Genomic DNA, 12,749 nt, shown 5'->3' on the forward strand with positions numbered 1-12,749 from the left:
TACAATTTTAAAAATTAAATAAAAATTGGCTAAATTAATAAAAAATACTTCTAAATTTGTATTTTATTTCAAAAATACCCTTTAACTTTTATTTATTTTTTAACCATACCACTAAATTTTTAATACAAATACCTTCCTACGATTTTAAAAATTAAACAAAAAATTGGCTAAATTAATAAAAAAATACTTCTAAATTTATATTTTATTTCAAAAATACCTTTTAATTTTTTATTTATTTTTTAACAATACCACTAAATTTCGAGGAAAAAAAAAACAAATAATACAATTACCTTCCTACAATTTTAAAAATTAAATAAAAATTGACTAAATTAATAAAAAATACTTCTAAATTTGTGTTTTATTTCAAAAATACTCTTTAATTTTTATTTATTTTTTAACAATACCACTAAATTTTGAGGAAAAAAACCAATAATATATTTACCTTCCTACAATTTTAAAAATTAAATAAAAATTGGCTTAAAAGAACCCATTTTAAAATTTTTTTAAAAAAATTAAAAATGGTAAAAATATAATATTTTAAAACCCAAAAATCAACTAAAAATTAAATTAACTGTAAAATGAAGGACTAAATAAGAATTTGCTCAAATGTTAGGGACCAATAGAATATATTTTTTAAAAATTTTAATATTTATTTATTTTTGTGCATGAGGTGGGCCCACTTTGGTCATCGGCGCCAATAGAAATCAAGACGCTAGCGCAAACCGGGACGACTGAACCCGCGAAATCCCGAATAGTAAAAGCTCGAGAGAAGTTCTTCAAAATCAAGAAAAACCCAGTTTTCATTTCCATTGATCGATCGCATTAAGCCCAATTCAAGAGGGTAGCCGACATGGGTTGGATTGGAGAGACCATTGAGTCTTTCAAATCCATCAAAATCAGGAAGGTTCTATCTCAGGCCGTCAGTTTTGGTACGTAAATTCAATCTTTAACATTTTGTTTACATTTTGCTGTTCATGAAATGAGCAATCTGCTGGGAAGTATTCGTTTGATTTTTCTTGATGATTCAAATTGATGGGGTATTGAACTGTTCTTCTTTGTATGATTCAAGAACTGCGAGTTATTTTTAGACATTGGTAGTGTGAATTTTCCCATTTAGTTTCTATAATTTTGGTCTAATTTGTTTCAGTGTCTCCAGAATTTAAATTTGTGATAGTTAACGAAACGATGGATGTGGAACGCATGATGAACAAATATATGCTAGTTTGACATGATTTGGAGATCAATGGTTGAAAGAAACGAACAATTTGATAAAATACAGTGTCACAATCTTTAAACTGGATAGGATTTTGACTTTTTCTGTTCTATTTTACTTTATCCAACTTACTCCTTTCTCCCAATCTCTATTTGTCCCGTCGTGTTAAATTAGCTAATGAATGTTTGATAGATACGTCCTTTCATGATTGTAACATTGCTAATGGTGAAAGTGTATAGAATCACAAACGGTGCAAGTGGTATAGAATGGTGTGAGATCCTACATTGATTGGAGAGGGGAATGAAGTATTCTTTATAAGGGTGTGGAAACCTCTATTTAGTAGACGCGTTTTAAAATCGTGAGGCGACGGTGGTATGTAATGGGCCAAAGCGGACAATATCTACTAGCGGTGGGCTTGGGCTCTTACAAAATGGTATCAGAGTCAGACACCGCGCGGTGTGCTAGTGAGGACGCTGGCACTCAAGGGGGTGGATTGTGGGATCCCACATTGATCGGAGAGGGGAACGAAACATTTCTTATAAGGGTGTGGAAATCTCTCCCTAATAGACGTGTTTTAAAACTATGAAGCTGATGGTAATACGTAACAGGCCAAAGCAGATAATATCTATTAGCGGTGGGTTTGGGCTGTTACAAAAATCATAGTTTAAAATTTAGAGACGTAAATGTATTTTTAAGCTCCAGAACTAAATAGACACAAAGCATAAAAGTTAAACAAAATTCAAGCACTAAATTTATAGTCTTAGTTCGAGTTTTCTTCATTTCATCCCTGAAAGGAACATACATATAGTCATGTAGGAATGGAGAAGAATGATTTAGCTGCTTTTGTTTTTATATTCCAACTCCTTAGTCCTGGTATTCATCTGCAATATGTATTTCTCTTCTTCATTCCTTTACTCTAAGAACAATATCATAATGTATCAGGTTTGATCGTTTCAATGGCATCGATGATTTGGAAAGGGTTGATGTGCTGGACTGGCAGTGAGTCGCCTGTGGTGGTTGTGCTTTCTGAAAGTATGGAACCTGGTTTTGCTAGGGTGAGCTGATCTCTAAGACAAGCAACTTCATTCTCTTAAGTAGATTGGTCCGAACTCTTAGCCATGCATTTGAAATTTTAAAAATCAAGTGATCTATCAAATATATATTTGAAGTTTATGTGTAAGTTCAGTGACTAAATTTGTAACGGCTCAAAGTGGACAATATCTTCTAGCGGTAGGCTTGGGCTGTTACAAATGGTATCAGAGCTAGACACCGAACGGTGCGCCCGTGAGGACGTTGGGCCCCAAAGGAGGGTGGATTGTGAGATTCCATATTGGTTGGAGAGGAGAATGAACCATCCCTTATAAGGGTGTGGAAACCTCTCCGTAACAAACGCATTTTAAAACTTTAAGGGGAAACCCAGAAAGGAAAGCTCAAAGAAGACAATATCTGCTAGCGGTGGACTTGGGCTGTTACAAATGGTATTAGAGCCAGACACTGGACGGTGTGCGAGCAAGGATGCTGGGCCCTTAAGAGGGGTGGATTGTGAGATCCCACATTAGTTGGAGAGGGGNGCAATATGTATTTCTCTTCTTCATTCCTTTACTCTAAGAACAATATCATAATGTATCAGGTTTGATCGTTTCAATGGCATCGATGATTTGGAAAGGGTTGATGTGCTGGACTGGCAGTGAGTCGCCTGTGGTGGTTGTGCTTTCTGAAAGTATGGAACCTGGTTTTGCTAGGGTGAGCTGATCTCTAAGACAAGCAACTTCATTCTCTTAAGTAGATTGGTCCGAACTCTTAGCCATGCATTTGAAATTTTAAAAATCAAGTGATCTATCAAATATATATTTGAAGTTTATGTGTAAGTTCAGTGACTAAATTTGTAACGGCTCAAAGTGGACAATATCTTCTAGCGGTAGGCTTGGGCTGTTACAAATGGTATCAGAGCTAGACACCGAACGGTGCGCCCGTGAGGACGTTGGGCCCCAAAGGAGGGTGGATTGTGAGATTCCATATTGGTTGGAGAGGAGAATGAACCATCCCTTATAAGGGTGTGGAAACCTCTCCGTAACAAACGCATTTTAAAACTTTAAGGGGAAACCCAGAAAGGAAAGCTCAAAGAAGACAATATCTGCTAGCGGTGGACTTGGGCTGTTACAAATGGTATTAGAGCCAGACACTGGACGGTGTGCGAGCAAGGATGCTGGGCCCTTAAGAGGGGTGGATTGTGAGATCCCACATTAGTTGGAGAGGGGTACAGAGCATTCCTAATAAGAGTGTGGAAACCTCTCTCTAGTACACGCGTTTTAAAACCTTGAGGAGAAACCCAAAAGGGAAAGCTCAAAGAAGACAATATCTGCTAGCAGTGGTCTTGGGTCGTCAGAAATCTCGAGGTTGAGTGACTAGATTTCTAATTTAACCTTATTTCTATAGTGCTTCATTTTGGTTTATATTCACCTAGCGCTGCTAGCATAGCATATCTGAGAATGCACAGTGGCCAAGCATAAATGGGGTAAGGCTTATGATAATTTTGTTATGGCTTCTTATGGGAGTTTTATCTGTTGCAGGGCGACATTCTCTTCCTCCACATGAATGAAGATCCAATTCGTGCAGGGGAGATCGTTGTGTATAAAATTGAGGTAAGTTTGCTCTCATGTTTCATGTACTAGTGTGATCATACATTTCTACACTGATTTTAGCTAGTACTTGGATACAAAAGAAACTTGAGTTCTGCTATTTGAATTTTGAAACGAAACTAAGAAACGCCCAAGTGGAAGAGATGTTTATAAGCTTCGACTACAAAATTCAAATGGTTATCAAATATGGCCTTATGTTTCATGTTTATATCTTCGGTTGTGTTTTATGAACCTCTTAACGTCTAATCGAGTCTTAAACTTCGTAGCCATCGTTCGAGTTCCTTGCCTAACATATCTTGCGTCGTATTCACATTAGTAGATCGTCTACTAATTTCCATTTGTAACATTTGCTAGGGACAGGTCATTCCAATCGTTCATCGTGTAATCAAGGTAACGTTTTTTTTTACCAAGAGTGCAAACAACTTATTTGATTATAGAATTATGAAAGTTGGTAGTGGCTTAGCAGGAAACCATTCTTGTTCTTTAAATGTTATTCTTGTCAGGTCCACGAGACCAGAGATACAGGAGAGGTTTACATACTTACAAAAGGTACTTGAACTGAAACATGACAATAAAGTGTTCTTGCTAAATGTTTGGCAATGAGCTTTGCTCGTTTCTTGTGTGTTAAATCTGCAGGTGACAATAATGAATTTGATGACATTCTACTATACGCTAAGGATCAGCTTTGGTTGGAAAGACAACACTTAATGGGGAAAGCCGTAGGGTAAATTCACAAGCTTCGTGGTTGTACTGTGTGGTTGTCTTGACATGACATGAGGGTCACAACCTGCTCTTTTCATAGTATGGTTGTGACACTCTCCCCCACTTAACTTAATCATTGTCTTCGATGATTTTCTCGGGGCACAATCGCATCACGGATTGTGACATTCTCTCCCATTTAACTTAGTCATCATCCTCGATGACTTTCTCGAGGCACAATCGCATGCCTTCGTGGTTGAACTTGTCATTATTTTTCCGAAATCTAACTATATCCTAAGCTGTTTAGAAGTACCCTAAGCTGTTTAGAAGTAAGGAAAGAAGATTTTTGTTTTTGTTTTGCAGTTTCTTGCCATATGTCGGTTACGCAACAATTATCATGACAGAGATGCCTATAATCAAGGTTTGAAATTTTGCTTGAAAATAGAATGGAATGAAGCGTAGTGTTGTGTTTTGTTGTTCACTAACTTTTATTTGTTGTTATTATTGGTATTGCAGTACATAACTATTGGTATAATGGGATTGCTGGTCTTAACCTCCAAGGACTAGTGAATATCAGAATTGCTTTACTCCTTGTTTGATTTATACCCAATTTCAAAGGCAGGAAGCGTTTTGAGAGGGCCAAGCCTCACCATTCTTCTTTCCATTGTAACAGATTATTTGTTTTTGATATGGAAATCAAATATAGAAACAATTCAATATTGCTTCTTGTAATACATACATTTCAAAGGACTGTTTCTATCCTAATTGCTATAAGCTCGGTGTCGAAGTCAACAAATTTGAACACCCCCACAACAATATCGAAAAACATCGATCAAATTTTCTTCAAGTGCTATAGGCCTTTTTCCTTCGAAATTCTAAGTAAAAAAAATTATTGATTTTGAGAATTCCATAAAACAATATCAAAAAAAATATTGACCATAACTCAATTTTTTTCGTGCATGTGCTTCAAACGGACTAATTAGGGTTAACAAATTAAAGTTTCTTCTAAAATCCAAAAGATTGGAAGCAGAAAATAACGATGCAAAAATTGGTTTTGTATATGGCAAAAGACTCCAAAAGAAACTTTGAAGATCTCTAAAACGAAACCTATGAACAAACTGACTATGAAAAATAGTGCCTTAACTCTTCAAGTACCCCTAGAGAGCTACAATAAATGATGGAGAATTGGGTTCATCACAAACAAAAATTATAGCAGAAATAAAAGATACAGCAAATGGTGGTAATTCATCTTTTAACTCTGCTCATCTGCATCACCTGTCTCCGCCCTTTCCTCGGCAGCAGCTGCCATCAATTCATCGAAGTTTTCGGTTTTACCCAGCAAGATCTCGATCTGACAAGGCCAAAGTTACAATCAGTATTCAAGAAGCTCTTGGAGAAAGAAAAGAACAAATTCATTGAGTTCCATGGTGATAGAAGAACACTAACTAATACGTTTTCGTTCAACATAAACAAGTAACAAATCCAACAAAATAATGAATGTATAAAAGATTTATAGGACCTCCGCCTCTTTTTTCGTACAAAAAAAACACACAGATCATGTAAGTTAACATTGCAAACCAGACTTTTCGATATTTTGATGTCCGAATGCAAATGGAACCATGATTACTCTATCAGCCATTTTAAAAATTCCTACGTACTGAAGAAGGTTCAAAAGTTGACCTTCTCTAGTAAACGTCCCCCTGTTAGGATTTGTCGAGTATTTACCAATTAGGAGATCTTAAATATGCATGGGGGCAATCTTTACCTTAGCCTTCTGGACAGGTCGGCCTCTTGAGTCGTCCTTGATATCAACAGTTGAGGTTGTGATCTCTGTAAATTCGATGTTAGTCACTAAAAGGAACAAAAGTATACACTCTCATCTGAAAACGAGAAAGCCAGAAACCATACTCTTCTCAACAGCCAGTCCATTGTTTTTCAAAATTTCGGCAACTGTAACAACTGTGGCAATTGCTGCAAAACAAAGGTATGTTCATTAATGGAGTCAAGAGATAAATTTTTATGGACAAATCATGAGTAAGTCCCAAAAAAAAAAATATACAATAAAGTTCATTCATTGGGATGGTAAAAATAGATAAAAGATGCACCAAAAACCAAACATGACTTGTAACGGCCCACGCCCACCGCTAGCAAATATTGTCCGTTTTGAGCTTTCCCTTTCGGACTTCCCCTCAAGGTTTTTAAAACGCATCTACTAGAGAGAGGGGTTCCCAAACCCTTATAAAGTATGCTTCGTTCTCCCCCCAACTGATGTGGGATCTCACAATTCATCCTCTTCGGGGCCCTGCGTCCTCGCTGGCACTTGCTCACTTCTCCAATCAATGTGAGACCCCCAATCCACCCCCCTTCGGGGCCAGGCGTCCTTGCTGGCACACCACCTCGTGTCCACCCCTTTGGGGCTCAGTCTCCTCGCTGGCACATCGTCTGGTGTCTGGCTCTAATACCATTAGTAACAACCCAAGCCCACCACTAGCAGATATCGTCCTCTTTGGGTTTTCCCTTTCGGGATTCCTCTCAAGGTTTTTAAAACGCGTCTGCTGGGGAGAAGTTTCCACATCCTTATAAAGAATGTTTCATTCTCCTCCCCAGCCGATGTAGGATCTCACATGACTACGGCTGGAAAGTCTTTCAACAAATTTGTATCATTCTGGATACAGAATTCCAGGTGATTATCAGTTATCCAAAAACTTGAAAGTAACAAAAATAGTATCAGTATGCATCTTCCAAACTTTTTCAAAACATCATTCACAGCACATTCCATTTAGTTCCAACAACACTCTAGTCCCCCCAGTCATCCGCATACTGTGGCATAACACCCAGGTTGTGAGATGAGAAGTAATAACGTCATCAGATCCAAGTAAGACTGAAAGAGTCAAATGGCAACCAGAAAGGAAACAAACTAATTGCAAATTGCACATTACTTTACTTAATCATTAACAGATAGTCCCGTAACTCAGAATTTAAAGTCCTTTTAAGGCAGACTTCAAATCAATTACAATTACACAGACCTATTAGAGAACAAAATGGAAGCATAAAGCAGAAAAATTACCCATTCCAAGAGCAGAAAGTTCAACCACATCATGCTGCTGCATGTACCTCTACATTAAAAACCGAAAACAAAAATCAGAAACACGACGCATTATAAGAACAAATGGAATCGAAACATAGCGAAATTGCAAACCTTAGCGAGATTGACATAGAAGAACAAAGGTTTCTTGGTGTTGGAGACCTGAATCCGATTCTTCTTATACGAATCGGAACCCAAGTTTATGGAATCCACGCCTTCTACAATTTCTTCCATCAAGCTCCTCCTTCCTTCACCTCGCAAAAACCCTAAAACACTGCAACACAAAACCCAAAACCCTAGTTTTTAGGGTTATTGGAGGAGGCCAAAGGAACACAATTTCTGATGCAACACAAAACCCTAAAACACTGCAATACAATTTCTGATCTTTTTTTTTTGTTACTTCCTCTCTATTAACATTTCCTTGATTTTATATTATTTTATGTGTATGCGAAAGTACAATAATACCCTTCTTTCTCTGCTACTATTTTTTTTTTCTTTTTTTTTTTCTTTTCTTTCTAAATGGTTATTTATTATGGGTTTAAAATGTAATACTTGAAATTTATAAATAAAAAAAAAATTATGTAAATGAATATTAATGTAAATATAATGACTAAAATAGACATGTTTTTTTTTTATAATTATTTAAAATGCAACTTACTTTCAAGTTATATTTATATTTTGTTTGCTAGGGATTATTATGTATAAGAGACCGACAACAATTAAAATATCAAATTTGAATTATTTTTTCAAGAAAATGGTTCGAAAAAGTGTAACGGCCCAAACCCATTGCTAACCGTATTATCCTCTTTGGGCTTTCCCTTCCAAACTTCCTCCCAAAGTTTTAAAACGCTTATGCTAGTGAGAGGTTTCCATACCCTTATAAAAATGTTTCACTCTACTCTCTAACCGATGTGGGATCTCACAATACAGTCCACCCTCCTTTGTGGCCTAACGTCCTCACTGGCGCTCATTCTACTCTCCAAAGGGAGGTGGATTATACTGTCTGATCCCACATCAGTTGGTAAGGGGAACAAACCATTTTCTATAGAGACGTAGAAACCCCTCATTAACATACGTGTTTTAAAATATTGAGGGGAAGCTCAAAGAAGATAATATCTGTTAGCAGTAGATTTGAACTGTTACAAAAAGAATATCGATCATGAGCAGAATTGATCAAGAAAAAACACCTTTGAGAAGATGTTTGAGAAGATGTCAAAGCAATCTACCCAATGCTTATTATATATCATGATACAGATGAATCAAGGAATTACTTTGCCTGCTTGTACAAAAGAGATACAGAGGGTTATAATATAAATCAGCCAGTAAAGAACATACATATCTTTAATCAAGTTTAATGTACTAATATGAAGAGAAACTCTTCTTTAAGGAGACCAATTTGTTCGAGGTAACTCGGTCCTATAACGTGTATATTAATGTCAATAGCGTCATCCAGATTCGGTCAACAAATTCCTTTCTTCCTTTTCGAGTCTGTTTAACCATTTGAGCCCAAGATCACACCCTGAGATTGCTGCTGCATTGAACTGTTCTCTAGCCCTCTCAACTGAACTCATAGGACCATCTGGGTTATTTCTAGCCTTTCTGGTTGAAGAACCATTCTTTAAGCTGAATTTCGTTAGAGATTCGGGTACTTCAACGCCTAAGACATGCATATCAAAGGACTAAAGATGAGGGGTAGCTACTAAATTTGGCTCTATTTAATCGTCTAGTACTTTGATGCATCGATACGATGCGAACTCCACAACTTTCTATCTAAGATCATGATGTAGTTTTTATGCTTTTTTCTAAATAACGTTGTGGAATACTTTGAATTAGTACCAACCTGTGGAACTAGAGAAATTCTTACCTTTGAGAAGAAGAGATCCGTATGCTATAGCTGCACCAGCATGACCCTGCGAACATGAGAAACCATGAAGTTATTATACCAGTTAAAGTCATTGTCTACAGCATAAATGTTCCAACAGTGTGCTAACAGAAAATTAAGAAACCAATGATTAATACAATGATGGAATAAAAAGATTAAAATAGAAGAGAAAACCAGATGGCAAATATGTCATATGTGAACAAGGGAATAAAAAGGGGTCATGGATGGATTATTTTCATATGAAAGGAAGGAATATAAAGGCAACTGGATCAAAAGTATGGATTGGAGGGGAGAAATAGTATTATAACGGCCCAAGCCCACTGCTAGCAGATATTGTCCTCTTTGGGTTTTTCCGGTTTTTAAAATACGTCTACTAGGGAGATGTTTCCACCCTGATAAAGAATGCTTCGTTCTTCTCCCCAACCGATGTGGGGATCTCACAGTCCACCCCCCTTCAGGGCCCAGCGTCCTCACTGGCACTCGTTCCCTCCTCCAATCGATGTGGGAGCCCCCAATCCACCCCGTTTTGGGGTCCAACGTCCTTGATGGCACACTGCCTCGTGTTCACCCCCTTCAGGGCTCAGCCTCTTTGCTGGCACATCGCTCAATTCTAGCTCTGATATCATTTGTAACAGCCCAAGCCCACCGCTAGAAGATATTGTCCTGTTTGGGCTTTCCCTCGAAGTTTTTAAAATGCGTCTGCTAGAGAAAGGTTTTCACGTCCTTATAAAGAATGCTTCGTTCTCCTCCCCAACCGATGTGGTATCTCACAAGTATATTATCAAGGAGGGCCCACACGTGTAATTGCGCAAAAGCCCATGCTGTGTGAGGTGAATATCGGACGATGCTTGCCTGGAACTAGGCCGCAACCCAGTGCCAAGGTATGCAGCTTTTGAATTGTAGAGCCTATAATCATGATGAAAGGAATACAATATACTACCTTCTCTGAGGCCCGATGGAAGCACCATAATGCCGATGCAATATCTTGCTTCACGCAGTCTCCTGTCAGATATACTGCACCTAAAAGAAAAAGTGCACCTGGATGCAGCTAGAACATTGCAAGAGCAGGTAAGGTTTAATGCATAATTTGAAAATGTGATCTCTTTGAGCCTGCAATTAGGCGTCATACCTGGTCAACAGCCTTCTCCAGATAATAGAAAGCTTGTTGGTCTGATTGTACATATTTATTCTGCACAAACCATTTCACCGACTTAAATAAAAACCGAAGTAGTTGATGAGGCAACAAATACAAGCATGGAAGAATAAATACCTAACTTGCTAACGTGATTACAAGCAATAGGCAAAAAACGATATTTACTCCTAATGCCATGAGAATAACTCGTATGGTTAGGCATGTGACATCGCACCTACTTAACCAGATTTAGGTCCAATCTTTTGATTACTAAGTCCAAACTTTTGGGTGAAAAAAGAAAAATCCTCCATGTCTATCAAAATTAGTGTTCGGTGAATGGGCCTCGTTAGTGGGGTGGAACCAAAACCACAGTTAACCCAAGAAAATAAGTTAGAAGTTAACCAACTCAACCAAGTTTCTGTAACAATCCAAGCTCACCGCTAGCAGATATTGTCTGTTTTGGCCCGTTATGTACCGTCGTTAGACTCACAGTTTTTAAAATGCGTCTGCTAGGGAGAGGTTTCCACACCCTTATAAGGAATACTTCGTTTCCCTCTCCAACCGACATGGGATCTCACAGTTTCTTTTTTAAATAAGGTCCAAAACTTTGCTCTTATTTATGGATTGGACAATGCATTCACTAGCAACAAAAATTAGCAGTTTCACCTCAACTCTCAGACGACAACCGAGTTCATATTGTGCATCTGGATCGCCCATATCTGCTGCTTCAACCAACAATGCAGCTCCCCTGTTACAACAAAGAAGAAAAAGAGACTAAAACATGTCCCTGAGCAAAAAACCAGCAGCCATATAATAGACATGGCCACACAGTGGTGCAATATAAATACAAAAAACTTGAAGACAAATGAACCCGTCTACTTCATGTTTTCTGAGATTTGAAACAGACAATGAACAAATGAAAGTAGATGTTTCAAAAGAGTCATACTGAATTTCTTTCCCATGCCGACCTATCACTTACCTTCGAAACATTACAGCCATAACGCTTGAAACACAAAACTCAAGAACTACAGCAGTTATCCCAAGTAACGAATGCATCGGTCAAGAATAGAAGTACAAGGTTCACTTACACAGCTTTACATCCCCCTGGGACGTGATACTTCAAATGCAATTTTGACAACCAATATCTAGCATGGGTATTTGAATTATCAACTTCAAGAGCCAATTCAAAGTTTTCCTTCGCTGTCTGAAACATTTGCAAACGGGAACAACGTCCATCTCGTGAGAGAGTAATCCCAATTACAGAAAGAAAACAGAGAAAGTACATAGAAAATGCAACCAAAACCAAAGTAATAAAAGCAAAGCTGCCTGCTGTTCTGTGAAGGCCATCCCATTAGCTTCTGGACAATGGCATACATTTCTTTAATTCAGACACAAATACCAAATTGTTCAACTGCAGCATAAGATGATAACCCAAAAGCTCAAGTTTTCGACGTAATCAGCTAGGATAGGACTAATCTACTATGAACAAATATTAATTATGAAAGAAATGAAATGGCATTGAATTTGAACTTGAGGCCTCTAAATTTTCAGTAAATCCTGAAAACATCCAAGGAAATTTCATGAACATCAAGCATTCAGATACTGTTTTCCACATAAATCCATCTCAGTAATCAGTAAGAATTAGTAATTAGTTACATGATTTCTTAGCAATGTAAAAAAGTATCGTAACGATTATTTCAGCGATTTGGGAAGATAAAAACAGAAACAAGGTGTAATTCAAAGCAATTACCCGAAGAAGCGGGATGAGACGGCGATCATTGAGCTCGCAGTAATCAATAACTCTATCGACTTCCTTCAAAGCACTCCATCCTTTGGCGATCAACTCCATGGCTTTCCGATTTCTGCTATGAAGTTCCCTCTAAAGAGACCAATACAAATCAGAGAAACAAAAATGAAAGAGAAAACCGTAGAACAGAAGATGCAAATGGAGAAACTAATTACATATTGACTGAAACGAAGCAGAAAACTGCGTGCTGTGGGATTCCATAAGCGCTTTGCAAACGGCGGCCTGAGCATCTTCGTCTTCCTTGTGAAGCAGTGGGCTCCCGTGAGGTTTGTGTCTGGCTCGCATGCCGGTC

At 37.8% G+C, this 12,749-nt stretch overlaps 3 protein-coding genes across 3 annotated transcripts; 1 reads left to right on the forward strand and 2 right to left on the reverse strand.

Moving 5' to 3' along the window:
* Positions 1-745: 745 nt before the first annotated feature.
* LOC111805972 (signal peptidase complex catalytic subunit SEC11C-like) lies at positions 746-5,298 on the forward strand. The gene is made up of 8 exons (XM_023691284.1): positions 746-929; positions 2,156-2,268; positions 3,784-3,855; positions 4,207-4,242; positions 4,356-4,401; positions 4,489-4,576; positions 4,915-4,972; positions 5,068-5,298. The coding sequence occupies exons 1-8, from the start codon at positions 851-853 to the stop codon at positions 5,116-5,118; spliced, it is 543 nt and encodes a 180-aa protein (XP_023547052.1). The 5' UTR covers positions 746-850; the 3' UTR covers positions 5,119-5,298.
* A 287-nt stretch (positions 5,299-5,585) lies between these two features.
* LOC111805973 (uncharacterized protein At2g34160-like) lies at positions 5,586-8,042 on the reverse strand. Its single transcript, XM_023691285.1, has 5 exons — positions 7,751-8,042; positions 7,619-7,667; positions 6,460-6,522; positions 6,317-6,381; positions 5,586-5,902 (listed from the first exon to the last, which is right to left on the reverse strand). Exons 1-5 carry the CDS (start codon positions 7,868-7,870, stop codon positions 5,804-5,806), a joined length of 396 nt encoding a protein of 131 aa, XP_023547053.1. The 5' UTR covers positions 7,871-8,042; the 3' UTR covers positions 5,586-5,803.
* An 804-nt stretch (positions 8,043-8,846) lies between these two features.
* Positions 8,847-12,735, reverse strand: LOC111805970. Its single transcript, XM_023691283.1, has 8 exons — positions 12,613-12,735; positions 12,401-12,529; positions 11,739-11,854; positions 11,317-11,398; positions 10,648-10,707; positions 10,459-10,566; positions 9,501-9,546; positions 8,847-9,293 (listed from the first exon to the last, which is right to left on the reverse strand). Exons 1-8 carry the CDS (start codon positions 12,685-12,687, stop codon positions 9,082-9,084), a joined length of 828 nt encoding a protein of 275 aa, XP_023547051.1. The 5' UTR covers positions 12,688-12,735; the 3' UTR covers positions 8,847-9,081.
* Positions 12,736-12,749: the final 14 nt, after the last annotated feature.

Source organism: Cucurbita pepo, chromosome LG11 (genome assembly GCF_002806865.2).
Source record: "Cucurbita pepo subsp. pepo cultivar mu-cu-16 chromosome LG11, ASM280686v2, whole genome shotgun sequence".
NCBI classification, from domain to species: Eukaryota; Viridiplantae; Streptophyta; class Magnoliopsida; order Cucurbitales; family Cucurbitaceae; genus Cucurbita; species Cucurbita pepo.

Excerpts from the sequence above, each read along its gene's own strand:
- LOC111805972 (XM_023691284.1), top strand. The coding sequence starts at position 851 with ATGGGTTGGATTGGAGAGACCATTGAGTCTTTCAAATCCATCAAAATC. Across the intron at positions 3,856-4,206 it reads TCGTTGTGTATAAAATTGAG|GGACAGGTCATTCCAATCGT; the intron begins GTAAGTTTGCTC and ends AACATTTGCTAG. Across the intron at positions 4,243-4,355 it reads TCGTTCATCGTGTAATCAAG|GTCCACGAGACCAGAGATAC; the intron begins GTAACGTTTTTT and ends TATTCTTGTCAG.
- LOC111805973 (XM_023691285.1), bottom strand. The coding sequence starts at position 7,870 with ATGGAAGAAATTGTAGAAGGCGTGGATTCCATAAACTTGGGTTCCGAT. Across the intron at positions 6,382-6,459 it reads TGGACTGGCTGTTGAGAAGA|AGATCACAACCTCAACTGTT; the intron begins GTATGGTTTCTG and ends TCGAATTTACAG. Across the intron at positions 5,903-6,316 it reads GACCTGTCCAGAAGGCTAAG|ATCGAGATCTTGCTGGGTAA; the intron begins GTAAAGATTGCC and ends TGGCCTTGTCAG.
- LOC111805970 (XM_023691283.1), bottom strand. The coding sequence starts at position 12,687 with ATGCTCAGGCCGCCGTTTGCAAAGCGCTTATGGAATCCCACAGCACGC. Across the intron at positions 10,567-10,647 it reads TGGAGAAGGCTGTTGACCAG|CTGCATCCAGGTGCACTTTT; the intron begins GTATGACGCCTA and ends GCAATGTTCTAG. Across the intron at positions 9,294-9,500 it reads CGGATCTCTTCTTCTCAAAG|GCGTTGAAGTACCCGAATCT; the intron begins GTAAGAATTTCT and ends TGCATGTCTTAG.